General features: G+C 45.0%; 1 protein-coding gene across 4 annotated transcripts in view; it reads right to left on the reverse strand.

Moving 5' to 3' along the window:
- LOC139052001 (uncharacterized) overlaps nucleotides 1-22130 on the reverse strand; it is a 241859-nt gene that overhangs the window by 36786 nt on the left and 182943 nt on the right. For all 4 annotated transcript variants that reach the window (XM_070529068.1, XM_070529071.1, XM_070529069.1 and 1 more), the window contains 2 exons: nucleotides 8924-9032; nucleotides 3806-4338 (listed from right to left, as the gene is read on the reverse strand). In XM_070529068.1, coding sequence (XP_070385169.1) covers nucleotides 3806-4338; nucleotides 8924-9032 — 642 coding nt within the window. The remainder of the gene's footprint in view (nucleotides 1-3805; nucleotides 4339-8923; nucleotides 9033-22130) is intronic.

A 22130-nucleotide genomic window follows, 5' to 3' on the forward strand; every position in this document is an offset into this window, starting at 1 on the left:
TTGCCACGGATGCCCATTCCCGACAAGTCTCGCACGATCCTGTATCGCCATGTTGTGTCGTACGCCTTCTCCACGTCGAGGAATATCGATAAGAAAAACTGTTTGTGTACAAACGCGTCACGAATATTCCCCTCAATGCGCACGAGATGGTCGTTTGTGGACTGACCCTCTCTGAAGCCACACTGGTAGAGATCAAGTATTTTGTTCACTTCAAGGATATGTATGAGTTGATGGTTAATCATTTTCTCAAACAGCTTACAAAGGCAACTCGTGAGAGCTATCGGGCAGTAGCTTGCCGCTGACGAAAGATCTTTACCTTGCTTCAAAGCGGGGACCACGATCGCTTCTTTCCATGCAGGTGGAATATATCCAGCAGCCAAAATAGTGTTAAAAAGTGGAAGTAGTGACAGTTGTGTGTCAGTGTGTACGTTCTTAATCATGTCATACATTATTCTATCAGGTCCCGGTGCAGAGCTGTTGCATACGATAAAGGCAGCTCTCAGCTCAGCAATGCAGAAAGGACAGTTGTTTGGTGCGTTTTGTGGGGATTTCCGCTCAAATGCCTTACGTTCTTCTATTTGTCTGTACTTCTTGAAGGATTTGGAGTAGTGTATTGAGCTTGACACGTGCTCAAAGTGCTCCCCTAGGGTGTCTGCCTGTTCTTCTAGGGTATTGCCTTGATTGTTCACCATAGGCAACGGATTTATTCGCTGCCCTTTTACCTTCCTTACGCCATTCCAAACTTTCGCCTCCTGTGTGTACAAAGTTATACCTAAAAGGAACTTCACCCAGCTTTCTCTCCTCGCCTGACGTTGTATTCGCCTTCTCTGCGATTTTATGTGTTTAAATTCAATTAGATTTTCTGTATTCGGCGATCTGCGCAATATTCCCCATGTCTTATTATGCCTTTTTCATGCATTTCTACAGTCATCATTCCACCAGGGAACACATCTTTTAGATGAACCACCATTTGTTTGCTGGACAAACTTTTCAGCAGCATCACAAATAAAAGCAGTAAAATATGCGACAGCATCATCTATACTAAAATTGTTTATAAAATCGGGTGATAAGTGAGTAGTCTCTTTAAAATGCTCCCAGTCAGCCAGTCTGTGAACAGCAGTCAACCAGTCGCCAGTTCTGTGAACTGTGGCCGAAACGCTAGAATTTGAAGCATGGAAGAGAATTTGGCACATAGGGTCTCACCTGGATCTTTACATAGCCTGCCTCGATTGTCTCGAGCAGGATGCTTAAGCCAAAGGTAAGTATTTGATGCTTGGTTTTGATCACTTTGCTGTCACGCTTTAGCATAAATTGTTTAACGTTGATTACATTTTGCTCACTCCAGCCTTCTATTAATTAAGCTTCTGTCAACTCCATCAAGTCATCATCGTAAACAACACCACAGGTGGTACCAGTTCATCATGCGGTGCAAGGACATTGTAATTGGGATGTGCCCGAATGACATTAGGTTAGGCAGCTTTTCGTGTTGTTCCGCATCACGGAGTTCCAAAAATATTGCCGCTAGCCATCTTTGATGCTTCGTAGCCTGCGCCAAGAGCTTCAATCAGACAGTTTGAAATGAGGAAAGGTGAAATTATTCTCACCGTCTTTTTGGGTTTATGAGAATGGATAATGTGGAACTGGGGAAAATTTTGGGATCGGTTGCCAAAAAAAAAAATGAGACATCTATGGTACGCTCTTGTTTCTGAGGGCGATCTGGGAGTTTGGGGAAATAAATATTCGTGAGTCATCGTCATCATCATCAGCCTATTTTATGTCTACTGCAGGATGTAAGCCTCTCCCTGCGATCTTCAATTACCTCTATCCTGCGCCAACCGATTCCAACTAGAGCCTGTGAATTTCTTAATTTCATCACCCCACCCAGTCTTCTGCCATCCTCGACTGCGCTTCCCTTCTCTTGGCACCCATTCTGTAACCCTAATGGTCCACCGGTTATGTAACCTATGCATTACATGACCTGTTCAGCTCCATTTCTTTCTCACAATGTCAATTAGAATATTGGCTATCCCTATTTTCTCTTCGACCCACACTGCTCTCTTCCTGTTTCTTAACGTTACACCTAACACATTCTTCGTTCCATCGTTCTTTGCGTGGTCCTTAACTTGTTTTCGAGCTTCTCCGTCAGTCTCCAAGTTTCTGCCCCATATGTCAGCACTGGTAGAATGCACTAATTGTACACCTTTTTAATAATAATGGTAAGCTTCCAGTCAGGATCTGACAATGTCTGCCGAATGTGATCCAACCTATTTTTATTCTTCTGTAAGTTTCCTTCTCATGATCAAGGTCCCCTGTGAGTAACTGACCCAGGTAAATGTACTCCTTCATAGACTCTAGAGGCTGACTTGCGATCTTGAACTCTTGTTCCCTTGCCTAGCTATTGATCATTACCTTTGTCTTTTGGTGTTTCTGTCTTTGGCAGAAACGCCAGCCGCAAACCATGAAGCCCAAGGGGATGCCACAGGATATATAAGAAAACAAGTCCTACAGGCACCAACTGTACCTTTCCACTACGTATGACCAAATATGTACAGCCAAGGCTGGTTGTTTCACACAAGATTAACCCTTTGTGCAAGGAAAACCGGAAGTAAAACTTATGCAGAACCCATGCACTGTGGGAATCGATGTAAGTGAAGCTTTCTGTGCTGGTTGCTTTGATTGACAATAATTAGCGGTGATGTTGAAGGCAAAAGCTTAATTTCTTCAACGTTAAGGCTAACACAAGAGTGGTGAGTTGATGTTAAATGTTACCTTGCGTGCACCGCTGCTGTTTGTCTGCGTAGTACACAGCTAGAACACACAGGGAGAAGTATTTGCTTGAGGCATTATTGTGCACCATATTTCATAACCTCTGAGAGGGTTGAGCATTGTCATTGCCTCACATGGCACATTGCATCATGGCAGAAGTATTAAACTTGAGAATTGTATTACGGGGCTGTATGTGCCAAAACCACAATTGGATTATGAGGCACGCCATAATGGCAGACTCCGGATTAATTTTGACACCATGATGTCCTTTAACATGTCTCAAAATCCAAGTGCACGAGCGTTTTCTATTTCGCCCCCCGTCGAAATGTGGCTGCCACGGTCGGGATCAAATCTGCAACCTCTAGCAATGCCACAGCCGCAAGCTACTGCAATGGGCAAAGAAGTGTTCATTTGATGGCCTACTGCTTCTGTAGTGTTGCCTGGAGCCTGTTGTCCGCTTTAATTGAAGTGGCTCTGCTTCTGCACGTCCTGTGTAATTTGTTTACTTGACATATTTGCATGGTATTTATTTTTCAGAAATCGCAGGAACGTACTGTACCGTACCTTGAACTTAAGCTCATCTAGTTTCCCTGCAACCGCTGTCATATAGTGGCAGGCTTTCCTTGCTTTCTCACGTCACCTCCCCCTCCTCCCTTGTATGGGAAATGCCTCTTCTCCTCCCTCCTCTCTACAGTTCTGTCTTTGTCCCCTCTGGACTTGCACGTTAATAGAGTAGGAAGAGTTGCAGTTTCTGCACTGATTTTGACGGGGGTCACGGATAATTACAGCTGTCAAGAAGATAATGTGGCAATGCCCAAGGAGCTCCAGAGGGCATTGTGCACATTAGACGCAGTGGGGTCTAAACAAGTTTCTGGCTCGCTCCCTGATCTTGTATACACACATGCTGTAGTCACACATGCTGTAGTCACTTCAACTTCGCTACAAAGCAAAGAATTGATATCTGCACAACCCTAATGAAAACCGTCTAGCCCAGAAACAAGTGCTTATGTTTCCAGTCCTCACACTAATGCACACAAACCTGAAGGCAGTGGCTGACCAGGTTGGACTCCGCATCGATCTCAGCGACAAAGTCTGGTGAGGCATCAGGCGAGGGTTCACCTGTTGCTGCTGATGAATTGTCACACCCGTCTTCTTCCTCTCCATCTGCACCACCATTGCCCACAAGATTGTTGTTGCTAGCAATCCCCAGGGTACTTCCACGTTGAAGGCTGTGGTGCTGGTCAGACGGTCTCACCACTTCTGCTGCCGCAGTGCCACCATCTACGGCGGCAGTGGCAGGTGGCATGTCACTCTTGATGGTGAATGGAGGCACGCGCACAACCTGTCCCGAACAGCGATGAAGAGGCCGACCCGAGTCGACTTTAGACTGGACCTGCCTCAGGCTCTGGAAGTACTGTGTTGGTGGCCGTGACTGCGGGTTGGCCCACACTGTCAAGGGAGTCGGAGAGCTTGAGCCAACATCGCTGCCTCTTTCACCTGCAATACCACCATTACTTGGGGAGCTGTGAGCTACAGGGGCAGCCCACGTTGCCACCGCCTTTGGCCTTGCACCTGCCATGAGAAAAGAAAGTGAAGAGAAAAAGTTAAACACAAATATGAGCAGGACTTCAGAGAAGTATGTTATGACTTTGTGAAGCAGGAGATAAAACTGGAACAAGTTTCCTCTTCCAACACCATCTCTTACAGCTAAACAAAATTTTATCACAGAATGCTGAGCAAGTTTGTAGGGATTCATGGCACAGAAAGGCAGGCATGCCAACACAAACACAAGTACTAGAACGACGACAACACAAATGCCAACTGTCAAATGAAAGGTCACACAGTGGCGGATAAGAAGGAAGACAGCACCAACTCATCAATCATGGACATGTGTGCCCACTTGCGAAAGCTAGCTATTTAGGCCTCACAATTCCTCTTTATGAAAGATAAACATGACCTGACTTATGCACACACTACCTCTGTCCAGTGATATGCCATGCCTCAACCATAGGGCGCACTTCTTCATTCATAGAAGGCTACTTCTGTGTGTACCAAGATTTGATTATAACTTTGTAGACATGTTTAGCAATGAGGTCTAGAGCCTTGCAGGTCAACACACAGACTAGCTTTTATCAGCATAAGCTAACTGTCTGAGAATAACAGAGAATACAAGGTGCAGGGTGTGTCGTGCATTGTGAGTCAAACTTTCTTTCACAAGTGGCACTTCATTGATCGATGAAATCAATGATACATTGCTAGCAGTTGTCTTGACAAATTGACAAGATTTCTATCTTTAGTGTGCATAATACGATAATTAAATCAATCACACAGTTACGTATTCACTCTAGGTCACAATTTATATTTGATAAATTGTGCAAACCATTAAATGCCTGATGAAGCTGTTTCCATGAAGTTAACCTTAAAGGGCCCCTCACTAGGTCCTAAAGAAAATTTTGGTTAACACCGTAAGTTGTAAAGCACAGTTTAGAGAGCATATTATTGCAATACCTTTTCAAATCGCTTCATTACTACAGGAAATAGGAACAATTGAAATGTCACATCGCCATGCTGCCTGAAGGAGAGTTTCACTACCAACAAAAAAGCTCTCTCTCTTTGCCTCGAGTAGCATCCGCAAGCGACATTCCTTCCCTACCTTCTCCCATACCGGAGCCAAGGGACCACATCATGTTTACGTTAAAAGCCCTGCCTCCTTTTCTTTTTTTCCTTCTCTTCCTTATAAAAGGAGCATACGACAACATCGCCCATGAGGCCATACTGAACTCACTCGGGGCTGTTGGATTTGGTGGCCAGATTTATCAGTGGATTCGGGACTATTTGACTGAGAGGTGCTTTTTCTTACAGACCGAAGACGGCCGGCCCAGCTTCAGAACATTACATCTGCCGTGGTGTGCCACAGGGTGGAATGTTGAGCCATATTTTGTTCAACCTCATCATGGTAGGACTAGTGGAGTACCTACTGCAGACAGTTCATGTCACAATATACGGCGACGACATTTGCATCTGGGCCTCTGCGGTGACTCGCCCTCAGGTATGAGCCAGGCTTCAGAGGGCGGCAACCATGACGGCGTCTTATCTCCGAGAAAAAGGCCTCAGTGTGTCTACTGAAAAGTGCCCATTGGTTGGCTTTATGCTCAAACAAATGTCACTGTATCCTGTTTCAATCAATGGTCAGGCTGTATCCTATGTTAAGATGCATCGTTTTCTGGGTGTAATCATAGACCGCATTCTCTCATGGAGCCCTTACTGCATCTATCTGAAGTAGTTAATTGCCGTTGCTCAGGTCTTCAAATTTGTCTGCGGGGGAAACTGGGGTACACCAGTTCATTCTATGATGCAGCTGTACAGGGTACTGTTTCTCGGACTCCTATGTTACAGTCTACCAGTGTTGTCAAATGCATGCAAGACAAACTTTTGCGCTTTGGAGAGCATACAAGGTCAAGCCCTACGCACGTGTTTAAGGCTGCCTCGGTGCACCTCAACAGCAGCACCAATTGCCATCGCTGGAGACCATATGATCCAGACATATGTTACTATCGACTCTCTCAGAGCAAACATTCGCCATCTGTCAAGAATCCTCGACCATCATTTGGCTTCCCTACCAGCCGAACGACCTCAAGCGACCTTTTCAAGAGTGATTAGTGCTCATCAAGAGTGCAAACCATCATCTTTTACACTGGCGGCGAAGCCTTCATTGCCCCTGTGGTGCCTGCGACAGCTTCAAGTGAATTTTGCTACTCCTGGAATTACAATCATCCATCGCCGGCTCTGAAGCAACTTACGCTCCTATTACTGCACCAGACGTATCATGACCACATACATATATATATACCGATGGTTCGACCTCACCTACCAGCTTAACTGCCGCATTCGTGGTTCCAGCTAAGCAGGTTACAGTTAGATTCAAAGTGTCACACATGACTACATCTACGTCGGCAGAACTTGCAGCTCTCCATGCCGCTATGATGTACGTCACCGAAGAGCCAACAGAGAAATGGGTCATATTTTGTTACTCTAAGGCAGCTTTTCACAGTATCAAGTCTGCCTTACATCACAGAACTTACGAGCAGATGATATCTGACATCAGGGAAGTGCACCACCATGCTCTGGAAAGAGGGCACAACATTATATTTCATTGGATTCCTGCTCAATGTGGCATCGTCGGCAACAACCTAGCTGACAAGGCTGCCCGGTCTGCCCACGAATATACCAAGATGCATCCAACACCTTTGGCGAGGTCAGACGCTGCCAGGGAGCTTCGCCTACTTGTACCCGCCATGGTTGCTCAGTGGTAATGGTGTTGGGCTGCTGAGCACGAGGTCGCGGGATCGAATCCCGGCCCCGGTGGCCACATTTCGATGGGGGCGAAATGCGAAAACACCCGTGTACTTAGATTTAGGTGCACATTAAAGAAACCCAGGTGGTCAAAATTTTCGGAGTCCTCCACTACGGCGTGCCTCAGACTCAGAAAGTGGTTTTGACACGTAAAACCCTATAATTTAATTTTTAAATTTCTTTTGCCTACTTGCATGCAAAAAGTCACAAGATCTCTGGATTTCAAGTGCCTTCGATTGCCGATTACATAAACTGGACTCCACGCTATGGCTATAACTGCTATCTAGCCTTTCCTGGTGCGAAACAACCTTGCTGTGCCGCTTGTGGCTGGGAGTGGCGTTCACGAACGCATACTCCTATTGTTTGGGAATGGCCAAGAGCCTGATGTGCGACTCCTGTGGGTGCGAGGAAACCATTGAGCACCTATTGTGTACCTGCCCTCGCTACGATATATAACGCCTCTCTCTGCGGGCGACTTTACACCGACTGGACTCAAGATCGTTCACCGAGTCAAAGATACTCGGACCGTGGCGACACCCGTCACTGCGATTCGTGCCATAGTGCAATACTTGAAGTGTTATAGTGTCCCTCCCACACGCACTCTGTGCTTACTCTCTCCCTTTTTCCTTTCTATTCCTATTTCACCCACCCGCAGTGTAGGGTAGCAAACCGGGTGCTCTTTTGGTTGACCTCCCTGCCTTTCCTGTCCTTGCTTTCTCTCTCTCTCTCTTCTTCTCTTCCTTTTTTTGCAGCACAGTACACTTGCAGTGGTGATTAAGCCCATTCTGCATTGAATCATTGACTAAAGTCAAATGCTATATAGTTAAACTGCACGCAGGGCATATGATGTAGAGGTGTTTATGTGTGTGCAACCTTGATTCTGCAGCAGGAGGCAGCGCTCCCTTGAGAGGAAGTAAGCATAGGCTTGTGTAAATTTCAAATGCTTTTACGCCGTGCAGCTGTTTGATACTTTGCAGGCACGATCATCACCACATGATCTATGCAGCATGCTTGTCTGTTGCAATGCCAAACCTGGTGAGGGACCAGGTTTGGCATTGGTTGTCTTCTTTTCTGTGGTCTGAACAGCCCATGAAATATTGAAAGAATGTCATCATGTGTTTGTGCACCTGGACTGAACCACTTTCAAGTATGTTTTCAAAGAATGAGGCCCATATCATGGCCATGAAAAAGCAGTTGGCCTAGCATTCAGCATATGTCAGCCAGTAGTGTCAAAAACTTCCCCGCAAAGATACAAAGTGGCCCAAGTAGTTATTGATGAACAACAAGCCAGTGATTACTGCTGACTAAAACTGTTGTTGGCTTTGTCATGGCCAACATGTGAGTGCAATTGCTTGAAAGTGCACTACAGAAAGCTAGTATATAGGTACGCAAACATGCAGTGACAATTTTTTTTTCTCCATATTTTGAAGCCTTCCATTCCATGTTCTCTTCCAGATCGCCCAATTTTTTAGACATTTTTGTGGTGCCCTTTATGGCTGAAAAACCAGAAGGCAATGAAGTGCGGTTCAATTATTCTATATGTTGCAAGATGTTGCAGTGCCCAGCAATTCCATGCAACGAATTCATTGTTAGGTAAATTCCACGCAATGAATGCATAGTGAAGTAAGCTTTTCTTTAGTTAATGAGTCATCATCACACAATTCCTGGTGTGCACTGCCGCAAGCAACTTATTTTTCCAAAAACAACCTGTTCACCTTTACTGCTGTGTTTTTAAGAAAAATACTTAAAGCCTTCACCAAAACATTCAGTTGAACACCATGCCTATGAGCATGCTTTTTCTCACCGAGGTCTCTCGGCACATTGGGAGAACAGCGAGCACCTCTGGTGATTCGAGCTCTGGCATTTCGAGCACCTAATGCCATCTTCTTCTCTATTCGTGGGGCCGATCGCACCTGTTTTGATGTAAAAAGACCAACAACAAATTAATATGAGCTATTAACAAGGATAAAACAACCACATCACTATTAGGAGATGGTCGCGAATTAGCACACAAATACAAAGAAGTACGGACAAGAAGAATGCTCGTCTTGTCTATACTTCCCTGCGTATGCCTGTTAATTTGCGCTCTTCTTCTAATAGCTATGTTTCACCAACTATACCAACAAGAAGTAACGACAGCCAACTGTTAATAGAACATGCAGTGAAAGCATTGTATGAGCTCCTGCCTACTCAGAACAGTGTACGAAACAGCAGCAGCAACATCCCATTTGAGGAAGAAGCAGAACTAGAGTGCATGGCTGCTTATGACCAGGTGGCCTGGGCTTTTTCCTCTGGATTTCTCCACAGCACAAAGGTGTAGAATTGCCACTAATGAAAACTTAGGAAAATATGACGTGTATATTGTAGACAGCCATGCAATCATAGTGCCAGGGGAAAAACAAAGTCCCATGACGCTATTACATTGACTGATTGCGTTGCAGACAATAAACTTCCTTATCTTGTGGCATGCATAACTGTTGATGTATCTGAAATATGAGTGACACTGTATTAGAGTGCTTGAGGCTAATTTTGACTGAGCTTCATTAATTAATGCACACTGGAATCACAGCACATGAACTTCATCATGTACTGTTGCCATTGGAACGTAACTGCAGTAGATTGGAATCAAACCAGTAACATCATTACCAGCAGCAGAATACCTCGGCCACTAAAGTGCTGCAGCAGATCTGGCATGCATGCTCCTGACATAAAATATTAAGTTTATGCCACGGTGGTAGAACACGAGAGGTGGCCAAGCGGCGCCACTTTGCCAATGATCCAAGTGTTTTGCACCTGCTCTTGAGTTGCCGAAACTTTCTGCAAGGTGGCAGCAGGGGTAGCCCAGGCCCATTCCGCTGCTTCACCATATGTGAAAATACATAGTCACAGGTGTTGTGAGCAGTCAAAGTGTATTTTTACGTCTCTGGCACTTCAGAAAGAGGCTCAGGTCATTGTGTCATACGTTAGAGAGGCATTCAATGACGATGAATAGTTTTAATTGCTTAAAACAGAAAACAGACTGCTAATGCAGATTATTTGCACATGCATCGTAACTGCATACATGTTGTTTACTCTTTCCTTATCTATAGCTTGTGCAAAAATTAAATATTTGCGAATATTCGATCGAATATTATGCTATTTGATGTGCGCTTTCGCTTGAACTTCTGTATGTGAAATTTTTAAAGTATTTGAAGTGAATAAATATATTTATTTTTGGGGGGGACTAAAGCACAACAGTGACCAAGAGCCAGTCCGAATTTTCTGTACAGCTGGAGTTGTAAGAAATGTTCAACTTGCATTCTTGCATAAAAATGTCTGAATGACAGCACTCAGAAAATAAACTGACTCCAGAGATGAACTTCTTTCCTTTTTAGCAGGTAAGGAACCAACTTTATAAGCTTTGCCTAGCTCGGCTTCAACCAGATCCTGCAACTATTTGAATTCTGGAGTTTTACATGCCAAAACCAGGATTTGATAATGAGGCATGCCATAGCGGCGGGCTACGGTTTCATTTTGGCCACCAGGGGATCTTTAATGTGCCCCGAATGCACAGAACACAGGCGTTTTTGCACCTCGCCCCCATCGAAACGCGTCCGCCACGGCTCCAATGGCGGGAAATTCTGCAACTATTCAAATCAATCGCTTTGAAGGTATTTGACACTGATTGCTATTCACTTCAAGTTCATTTTGAATCCAAAAACTATATTCCCACAAGCCTACTTCGTTACTTATATTGATATATTTTTCTCGATACAAATTAGTTCTGAGGACTAAATTGCACTGCTGCTAAAGGCAAGACTGCTGAAATTAGTGAATTTTTATATATTCACGATCAAGTGAAACCTTGATGCTAATGATAACAAACGCTTTTTAGCATATATGTGGGAACAATATTTACTGTTTCCTGAAAAATTTACTGTTAACACGTTAACTGCATTATTATTCATTTTTCTAATTATTATTATTGTAGCTGTGGTCAAAGTGGCTGTTTGCATTCTTTACAGCAAGGAAGGATCCTGGATAATATAAGGCACATCACTTGCAATGTATTTTGTAATGCTGGTTGTAAGTGAGCACGGCGGCATCCATCCACAGCTGGTTATTGTACAAATGAGCTTCTGACTTGCAAGAAATAATAGTGGGATTATCTGCAAAATTTTGGGCATGAAATTGAAGACTATCTTCAAAGCTATTGTTTATTCGGGGCAACAAGTGATAAAAATTCTACTTTACCATGCTGTGTGTTAACCACATGCACCCATTATCTTTCAAAAATCACAAGGAAACGATCATGGCTAACCTGCTGCACTAGTACGTGCCAAGAAGAATGCATCTGCATGCAAAAGAAAAAAATCTAAAAATGCATGACAAAGCCAAGAAAGCTTAGGAAGATGTCAGAACTGTTGTTCCTGTTAATTTTCCTTTCTATTCTGAATCGCAGTGGCGCTATTTCCACTGCATTTGTTTACATTACGCATTGTAAACTTGAACAGTTATTCACAAGTACCATGTCATCAATAAAATTGTACTGTTCATATTTTTTTACAATATGTTCTTCTGTTGTCAGGGAGCTCAATAATAATTAAGCAAATGCTGATTGCCCAATGTAGCAATTTACCAACGTAAATTAAATGCATCAATAACTCAGTACTACATAATATGACACGTAAGCCAAATATTTTTACACTGTACACACACCAGAAGTAAGTTTCACCCTTCCAGTAAAATAGACTCTTGTTGCTCACAGTAAGCGACCTGTGTCGGTTGCGTCGAGATCGCTCACTCCTATTCCTAGTTTTCTAAGCTCCATGCTGCCTGGTACGCTTATTTTCGTGTGCAAGGCAGGCTGAAAGCCTCTACATGCTACAGTGGAACCTCGTTGATATGTTCCTCGCTGTTGCATTTTCCTGGCTACTAAGTCGCATTATCATGGTCCCGATTTAACCCCTGTTGTGCCACACTGCGTGCCTATCATTGAAGCAATTCGCGCTACCCCCTCCCCCTCTCATTCTTCTGAAGCGGTTGCCCTTGTGCTGGGCTTAAAACATCCACTGAAAGAAAGTTCCAAGAAACTGCATCCCACTTTCTGTGGGTCGAAGTGAGGAGTTCGGGGGCAGCCCCACGACGAATCCATTGACAGCTTTTAAAATTCCACAGAACTGCTGTCCTCTTGCTGTGGAGACCGGTGGTATGCAGCTTGGACTTCTCCCGCAAAGAAAGAGGAAGGCGACGTGGTTGACGTCAACACCAGCCTCGCCAAAGGGATTTAAGGCAGAACTGGCCCACCGTTAGGAGAAAGTCACCACCAGCCGTCCCGTTGGTCTGGTGTGCTCTTCGGCACCGCTACTTGTACGCTATTACCTGCTATATCTATACATAGTGTATAAAGCTTTTCCTCTGCTCTTCGTCTGCTCCAAGAGTCCATCTCTTGTCTTCAACCCAGAGTTGCAATACCTCTTAACTGCTGATGATGAGGCAACTTGTCATTACAATGAACATGCTCTGGTGCCAATGATGATCGACTCCCACATATTATGTTGCCACTTGATACATCACCATTCTGTAATGTTCCAGCATCTTATGTTGCATTTGAACGAGGCTGTCACATAAATTTAGCAGTGCAGAGCGAAATTTGCTCTCGCACATTGCTACGACGACGATGAATATATACGTTGCAACTAGCAACTGAATTTGCAATAAGTGAACGAAGTTGCACAAGCCCCCAGGTGCTACACAAGCATATAATAATAATAATGATACATGCATATTGCGTGTTTCTTGTGGATGATGCACGCGGGTGCCCCAGCGAAGATGACGAATGCTCTGGTGGTCTACTATATCAATTCAAAGTTATGCCATTCGGTCTATGCAACACCCCAACAACGTTCGAATGTATGATGGACTCTTTGCTTCAAGGGTTCAAATGGTCAACATGCATCTGCTACCTAGACGACATTCTCGTATTTTCACCTACATTTGTGACACACCTTGAGTGCTTATCAGCTGTTCTTCAAGTGTTCTACAAGGCTGGGCTGCAACTAAATTCATCAAAATGTTACTTCGGTCGTCGGCAGATTACAGTGCTGGGCCACCTCGTTGACGCTTCCGGTATTCAAACAGACCCAGAGAGAACTCATGCTGTCACATCTTTTCCTATACCTCAGTCTGTCAAAAACGTCCGAAGTTTTGTAGGACTCTGCTCCTACTTCCGACACTTCGTTAAAGACTTCGCAGCAATTGCCCGACTGCTTACTGATCTTCTGAAGAAGGACGTGCCGTTTACGTGGGGCACCGCTCAAACTGCCGCATTTGCCCAGCTCACCAACATTCTCACCATGCCACCTATACTGGCCCATTTGGACCCGTCCTCTCCTATAGAGGTGCATACAGATGCCAGTGGTCACGGTATCGGAGCCATCTTAGCCCAGCGCCAACAGGGTCAAAATTGTGTTATCGCCTATACTAGCCGCCTCCTCACAGCAGCGGAGCGTAAATATTCGATTACACATCATGAATGACTGGCTCTCGTCTGGGCGGTTCCCAAATTCCGCCCGTACTTGTATGGCACGCACTTCTCTGTAATCCCGGACCACCACAGGCTCTGCTGGCTTTCCTCACTCAAGGATCCTACCGGCCGGCTTGGTCGCTGTGCACTGCAGCTGAAAGAATATTCCTATGCAGTAGTGTAGAAGTCGGGCCGATTACATCAAGATGCAGAATGTTTAACACGCTATCCAGTGGACGAACCACCCGCCGACCCTGACCCCGATGCCGAAGGTCGCATTTTCTCCATTTCTCAGCTGCTACTCATTGCCGATGAGCGACACCGTGATGCCACCTTGTGCGCCATCATTGATGCATTGGAATCTTCGTCTTCTGATTCGTCCTTTCACCTGTTTGTTCTCCAGGATGGTGTATTATACCGCCACAATGTACGCCCCGACGGTCCTGCCCTACTCCTCGTCATTCCTAAGCACCTCCGGTCATCTATTCTCCAAGAACTTCACGATTTACCAAAGGCAGGTCACCTTGGCGTCTCCCGCACCTAAGACTGGATTCGCCGACACTTCTTTTGGCCAGGCCTTGCCTGCTCCGTCCGAAAATACGTTGCGGCATGTGAGAAACGCCAGCGTTGAAAAACAGCATCCACGCTCTCTGCCGGGTGCCTTCAACCGATCGACATTCCTTCGGAGCCGTTCTTTCGCGTTGGCTTGGAATTACTTGGCCCTTTCCCTCTATGCACATCATGAACAAGTGGGTCACTGCGGCGACAGATTACGCCACGCACTAAGGCATCACCAGAGCTCTTCCAACGAGCTGCACCACAGATGTCGCTGATTTTCTTTTATGCGACGTGATTTTGCAGCATGGCGCTCAGTACCAACTGCTCAGTGACCGTGGTCAGAAATTTCTTCCTAAATTCATCGCCGACATGCTGCAGTCCTGCTCAACCAAGTACAAGCTGACTATATCTTACCATCCACAGACTAATCGTCTCACAGGGCATCTGAATCGTACCCAAACAGACATGCTTGCAAAGTGTGTCTCGTCCAACCATAGTGATTGGGGCCTTGCCCTACCTTATGCCACTTTTGCATATTGCTACGGGGTTGTTTCAAGCATGTAAAAACTATATTTACAATACATATATACAGAATGAGTCCGAATAGCTAAGATGGCTGACCACCAACAACACACAGCAGCATCTCCGATCTTCCTCTTTCTTCCCTCATCCTTCCGTAACAGGATCCCGGGTGGCGAAGTGCCGTCTCAGCGCATAGCAGATGAAGAATTGCGAGCGAAGTATGGCTTCAGCTGCGAAACGTGCTAGATGTCAACAGGCATCTGACTTGCGGATGCATCAAAGTGTAGCAGCAAAATCGCGTGCTTGACGTTGTTAATTTGGCGTAGGACTTCATAAGGCCCTGTGTAGTGAGAGAGAAGCTTCTGGGAGAGGCCGACCCGACGACATGGTGACCAAAGCAGCACCGAAGCACCTGGGGCGAACTCAACATCGCAATGGCACTGGTCGTAGTGCTCTTTTTGCAGATGCTGCGAGGCTAATAAGTGAGATCAGGCGACTTGATGTGCCATGTGAGCGCGATCGATGACTTCACGAGCATACTCAGTGGCAATGCGGGGCACAGAAGGTAGGACGTTGTCAAAGGGCAAAGTGGGGTCACGACCATACAAAAGATAAAAGGGTCAATATCATACGGTGTCATGTCGGGACGAGTTATGCACGAACGTCACGTAAGCCAGTGTGGTGTCCCAGTCGTGGTGATCGTTGGAGACGTACATCAACAGCGTCTCTGTGATTGTTCAGTTGAGATGTTCCGTAAGACCGTTCGTTTGGGGGTGGTAGGCGGTGGACAGCTTGTGCTCAGTGGCACAAGAGCGGAGGAGGTCATCCACAACTCGAGACAAGAAAGAGCGGCCGCGGTGTGTAAGTAGCTGTTGAGGTGCACTGTGCTGGAGAATGACGTCGTAAAGGAGAAAATTGGCGACGTCTGTTGCGCAGCTAGTCGGCAATGCCTTTGTTATCACGTAGCGTGTCGCGTAATCAGTAGCGACGGCGATCCACTTATTCCCTCTAGTCGTCGTTGGAAAAGGGCCAAGCAGGTCAAGGCCTACGCGAGAAAATGGTTCAGAGGGAACTTCAATTGGATGGAGTCGGCCGACAGGTGGCAAGGGAGGTTTCTTCCGGCGCTGACACAACTCGCAAGTTGCGACATAACGACGCACAGAGCGGTAGAGACCCGGCCAGAAGAAGCGGCGTCGTACGCGGTCGTATGTACACAATACTACAAGGTGTCCCGCCGTCGGTGCATCGTGAAGTTGTTCGAGAACGACGGGTCACAGATGACGAGGAAGGGCAAGCAGCAACTCAGTGCCATCAGGGTTGATATTGTGGCGGTAGAGGATGCTGTCATGCAGCACGAACATACGGCACGAGCCGGCGGTGCTGCCAGATTGCACTCCGGCGATGATGGACCGTAAGGGTGCATCGCGTTGCTCAGCGTGGATGTTGGTCATGTCAGTCAAAGCCATCACACAGGTCACGGATCATGTGCAAAAGGATCGGGAGGATCCACGGGGTGATACGAGAGGCAGTCAGCGTCCTTGTGGAGGCATCCAGTCTTGTTGTGGACACTAAATGAAAATTCCTGGAGCCGCATAGCCCAGCGATCAAGCCGTCCAGTCGGGTCCTGTAGGGAAGACAGCCAGCAGAGTGCGTGGTGATCTGTGACGACCGAAAACATGCGGCCGTACAAATATGGCCGGAACTTGGTGACAGCCCAAACTAAAGCCAAGCACTCCTGCTTGGTGATGGAGTAATTTCGCTCGGCAGATGACAGCAGGCGGCTGGCATAAGCTATCACGCACTCGGTACCATTCTGGTGTTGGGCGAGAACAGCGCCGATGCCACAGCCGCTTGCGTCACTGTGGACTTCGGTCAGTGCAGACGGATCAAAGTGGGCAAGTATGGGTGGGGTGGTCAGAAACCCGATGAGAGCGGCGAATGCGTGAGCCTGCTCAGGGCCCCATGAGAATGGCGCGTTCTTCATTAGAAGATCTGTCAAAGGCCGAGCAACATCAGCGAAGTTTTTGACGAAACGGCGAAAGTAAGAACACAGGCCGACGAAGCATCGCATGTTAGAGGCAGAACATGCCACAGGGAAACTGTGTATGGCGTGAACTTCTTCCGGATCTGGTTGGACACCGAATGCGTCCACAAGGTGTCCCAACAAGGTAATCTGACGGCACCCGAATAGACACTTCGCGAGTTCAGATGAAGGCCGGCTTTTCGGAAGACCGCAAGAATTGCAGGAAGTTGGGTAAGGTGGCAGCCGAACGTGGGAGAAAAAACAATGATGTTGTCAAGGTAACAAAGACAGGTGGTCCATTTGTAGCCCCGCAGAAGAGAGTCCATCATACGTACAAATGTCGCAGGAGCATTGCATAGGCCAAAGGGCATGACTATGAACTGATATAAGCCATCTGGCATGATGAAGGCAGTCTTCTCGCGGTGCATTTCATCAACTGCAATCTGCCAGTGGCCAAATCGACGATCATTGTACGTGAAGCATTTAGCTCCGTGCAAGCAGTCCAAGGTGTCATCGATGCGTGGTAGTGGGCAGACGTCTTTTTGTGTGATCTTGCTTAAGTGGCCATAATCAACGCACAAACGCCAGGTACTATCTTTCTTTTTCACAAGGACGACAGGCGAAGCGCAAGGGCTGGCTCATCGCTCAATGACCCCTTTGCGGAGCATTTTGTTCACTTCTAATTGGATGACTCAACGTTCAGCATGCAATACACGATAGGGACGCCGACGAATAGGATTCGTGTCTCCAGTGTTTATACGGTTGTGAACAACAGATGTACGGTGGTGAACAACAGATATAATTCTTCGCGTCACGACACTGTCAGTTATTCTCCATTCTTTCTGTTGTTCGGCGGAGAACCCACATTGTCAGTGTACGCATCCCTTCCATCCGTCGCATCACAGACCAGCGAGTATGCACTTGACGCCATCAACAGGGCAGCCCAAGCACGTGAAATTGCCCGCGTTCGCCTCCTGTGCTCGCAAGAGAAGCAACGGCGTTTGTATGATTGCCAACACAGAGACGTCCACTTTTCGCCTGGATCTCTGGTACTCCTGTGGTCCCCGACTCGTCACATTGGCCTGTCAGAAAAACTCCTGTCTCGGTACACAGGCCCATATTAAGTGCTGCGTGCTGTGACTCCAGTTACGTATACGAAATTGCCCAGTCAGTACCAGTGCCTCATCTGCACCGAATTCCACAGACGTTGTGCATGTCGCCTGCCTCAAACCATATTACTCTCCTGTTGTCACTGATATTTAGATGCACCGGGACAGTACTTCTGTCGCCGGGGGTAATGATAGATGCACATTGCGTGTTTCTTGTCGATGATGCATGCAGGCACCCCGACAAAGATGACGAACACTCTCTGGCTCTCGAGCTGTCGGCTGAACTGGCCAGCGTTGCATTATCCTTTGTAAATATACTTAGTATATAGTCTCCAGTTCCTAATCCTTCGTCGTGTAACAATATTAATAATAATCTCTTTATTTCCATCATAATATGATGGGGCAGGTGAGCAGGAAAAGCTAAAAAACAAGCTTGACTAGCTCCTGCCTCTCTGAAAATAAATACATTTTTCTTACATATATATAGAATGGCATACAGCACAACATATCGAGCGCGTAACAGATTAAACAAGCATGAAAATACACAGAAAGCTCAACGAGACATGAAGGACACATAAACAAATGTTTACATATTTAAAGTGACATTACAAAAGAAAGGCACGCAAGTTTTTTTGCCAATCTTTCAGAGACATATCTGACTTGTAACACAAACATTTAATACCTCCAGGAGCGTTTGTTCCATGGTTTGCAATCCATAGTTTGTTTTACAATATGAAATATGCCATTCATCAATGTTACACGTTTTGTATGTAGCGAATGTTCTCTTTATTTTATTTATTTATTTCATACATACTGCTAGCCTCCATTTTGAGGCTGTTGCAGGACATGGGAAAATACATTGCATCAAAATAAGAATGACAAACTTATACACTTGTTAGTATTGTAGTTTACAAGTAGACGTAGTTGAGTAATACAACAAAGGGTGTGACCTTCCTGAGTCAGGCCTTAAAGGTTAATGAACAGAAATACAGAAGCATAAGATAAACAACAAAAAAGTACATCAAAACCAAAAATGCGGGGTCTGCAGGCGATACTGGTAAATCAAGATGCGCATTCATAGACATATTTTTCCAGCATAGGAAGGAAATCGTCAGGTGAGCAAATTATGATATCACTAGGCAATGAATTCCAGTCTCTGATTGTCTGGGGAAAGAAAGAATACCTGAATGTGTCTGTGTGGAACCTGTATTCAATTAAATGTTTATGATGTTTAGTTCTAGTGTTTCGCTGTTCAGTGAAAGATACATATGCACCACTGTTTAATTTGTAGACTCCGTTAAGGAGGTGGAACAGAAACTTGAGACGTAAGTATTTTGCACGCTTGTAAATAGTCGGGAGACAAGCTTTATCAAGGAGTTCTGTCGGAGAATCATTACGGTTGTACCTATTATAAATGAATCTGATGGCTTTTCTCTGTATTGTTTCTAGGCGTTTTATGCACTGTTTGGTATGTGGAGACCAGCAGGTAATACCATATTCTAGTATAGGACGAACGAATGAGGTGTAGGCTAGCATCTTAGTGTCTGGTGAGGCAGATTTTAAAGAGCGTTTAAGCGAACAAAGTGTTGTAAATGCCTTAGAAGATATGTGTGACACATGCTTGTCCCATTTCATATCACATGATAGGACAATGCCCAAATATTTATAATCATCGATTATCTTTAATTTTTGCTGTTCGATCGTGTAGGTGAATTCTAGTGGGGTTTTTTTTCGGCTTACTCTCATAAAAACAGTCTTGTCTAAATTAATCTTCATTTGCCATGCCTGACACCAATTTGCTACTTGCGCAAGCTCGTGATTTAGTATTACTTGATCATTATGGTTCCTAATCTCCCTATATATAATGCAATCATCTGCAAACATGCGCATCGTTGATTTTATGTTATCTGCCATGTCATTGATGTATAGTAAAAAAAGAATTGGTGCTAAGACTGTTCCTTGTGGTACTCCGGATGACACTTCTACCCAATCAGATTGCTGACTTTCGATTTCTACGTACTGTTGCCGACCTGCAAGATAGGCTTTTATCCAGTTTATTATGCTGCCAGATCCGAGAATGTGTTGTAGTTTGCCCAGGAGTTTAGGATGGGATACCCGGTCGAAGGCCTTCGATAGATCTAAGAATATTATGTCAGTCTGCCCGCGGTTATCAATTGTTAGAGCGAGATCATGCACAGTTTGTGTCAGTTGCGTAACAGTAGACAGTCCTTTTCTGAAACCATGTTGGTTGATGCTAAGCAAGTTATTATCTTCCGCAAAGGTTACGATGTGTTTTAGTATGATGTGTTCGAGAATTTTGCAAGATGTGCAGGTTAGCGAAATCGGTCTATAATTTGATGGGCTTGTTGCGTCACCTGATTTGAGAATCGGGACAATCTTTGCTATTTTCCAGTCTTTGGGCACGTCAGACGATTCTAGAGATTTTTTAAAGATAAGTTAGAGGTATTTAGAGACCCATTCTGCGTATCTCTTGAGGAAAGTATTGGGGATCCCATCTTGGCCACAAGATTTTTTAATGTCGATGTTAAGCAGCAGTGAAAGTATATCTGATTCTGTTATCTCTATATCACCAAGTATGTCGCCGGTTCCCCTCGGCTGATGGTTTAAATCTGGTGAAATTCCGTTGTCTTGTGTAAAAACGGATTTAAAAAAGTTATTAAACTGATTTGCTCTTTGGAAAGCATCCTTCTGCGGCAAATTGCTTTGCTTATGCACGTTCGCGTTAAAATATCTCCAAAATTTTTGAGGAGCCGTCTTGATGAAGTTGCTAAGTGTGACGTTCATGTACGTATGTTTTGCTTGCTTTATCACTACTTTCAACTCATGTGCCAATTTTCTAATTTTGTCAGAGAAACAGGGATTTGATGTCTTACCCTTAAGTTTCCTCAGCCTTGATATTTTACGTTTCATATGTATTATATTCCTTGTGATCCAAGGGTTTCTTTTGTGCACTTTCTTTTTTTTCATGGGTACGAAGTTTGATAAACAATCGTGTACATAGGTCTTAAATTTCGCCCATAATTCATCTACTGTCACAGAATTATCATGGAAAAGACAAGAAAAATTGGGGTAGTGATAATCAAAAAAGTCAAGAATGCCGACATCATCTGCGTTTTTCCAATCATATATTCGTGTGATCAATTTTTCTGAGCGTGCTGGCGACGGTAGTGATAGACAACATTTGGTTGCCTTGTGGTCCGAAATTCCGTCAATTATTTCCCATGATATGTCCTCTACAGGAATGTTTTCACTCACAAAAGTTAGATCAAGAATTGTGCTGCTCGACAAAGTGACACGTGTGGGTTGCTGAATGATTTGCTTTAAACCACTATTGAAGGCCATATCAAGTATCGCCTCAGCGCTGTCCTTATCGATAACACCAGCATCGTACGAATCCCATCTTATACCTGGTAGATTGTAATCCCCCGTAAGGACAACCTTTTTGTCCCCTTGAAGGTGACGCTGCATGTAGTCAGACAAGATATGTAATGGCTCCGGGCCAGAATTCGGTGCTCTGTACATTGTACCAACATAAAGGGAATATACGCCGATCGTGATCCTACAAAACAGTGCTTCTGCGCCGGTAATGTTAGGTAGCGGTGTGGTCTGAATGTCGTCTTTCACTAAAATCGCGATGCCACCGCCACGTGTACATCTATCCTGACGAAGAACTATATAACCTGGGGGAAATATATTGTTGGTCAAGATACATGATGACAGCCAAGTTTCACTAATGGTTATGATATCAGGTTCATGTTCAAGAGACAAGGCCTCAAGTTCTACCGTCTTATTAACTATACTCCTGGCGTTGATATTAAGAATAGTTAGTTTTTTCTTAACTTAGCAGGTTGCCGTTCGGCAATTCGAGGAGACACTTTTTTTACTGGTATTTTCTCGCCTAATTCTTCATCCCATGCAAAGAGTTCATCATTTACTTTGATCTTATCGTAAACGAGTCTGACCTTTTCGTGCTTTTCTCTATTAAGTTTGCAACTATCCCAAAGTTTTTTTCTTATATTGCGTACCGCCAGAGAAAAATCTTCGCTGACAGAAATTTTGGAACCCTTCAGTCTAAAACAGTTCTTAAGTATCTTGGCTTTGTCTCTGTAATCGAACAGCTTGAAGATCACGGGGCGCGTTTTGTTAGCCTTCTTCCCTCCCAAGCGGTGAATTCGCTCGAAACCGGAAAACGTTACACCAAGCACTTCTTTAATTAGTTTAGTGCTAACCTCGTGTTCTAGGATTTCCGATGTTTCATCCTCGAGTTCGCTTA

The sequence above is a fragment of the Dermacentor albipictus genome, unplaced genomic scaffold (genome assembly GCF_038994185.2).
Source record: "Dermacentor albipictus isolate Rhodes 1998 colony unplaced genomic scaffold, USDA_Dalb.pri_finalv2 scaffold_17, whole genome shotgun sequence".
NCBI classification, from domain to species: Eukaryota; Metazoa; Arthropoda; class Arachnida; order Ixodida; family Ixodidae; genus Dermacentor; species Dermacentor albipictus.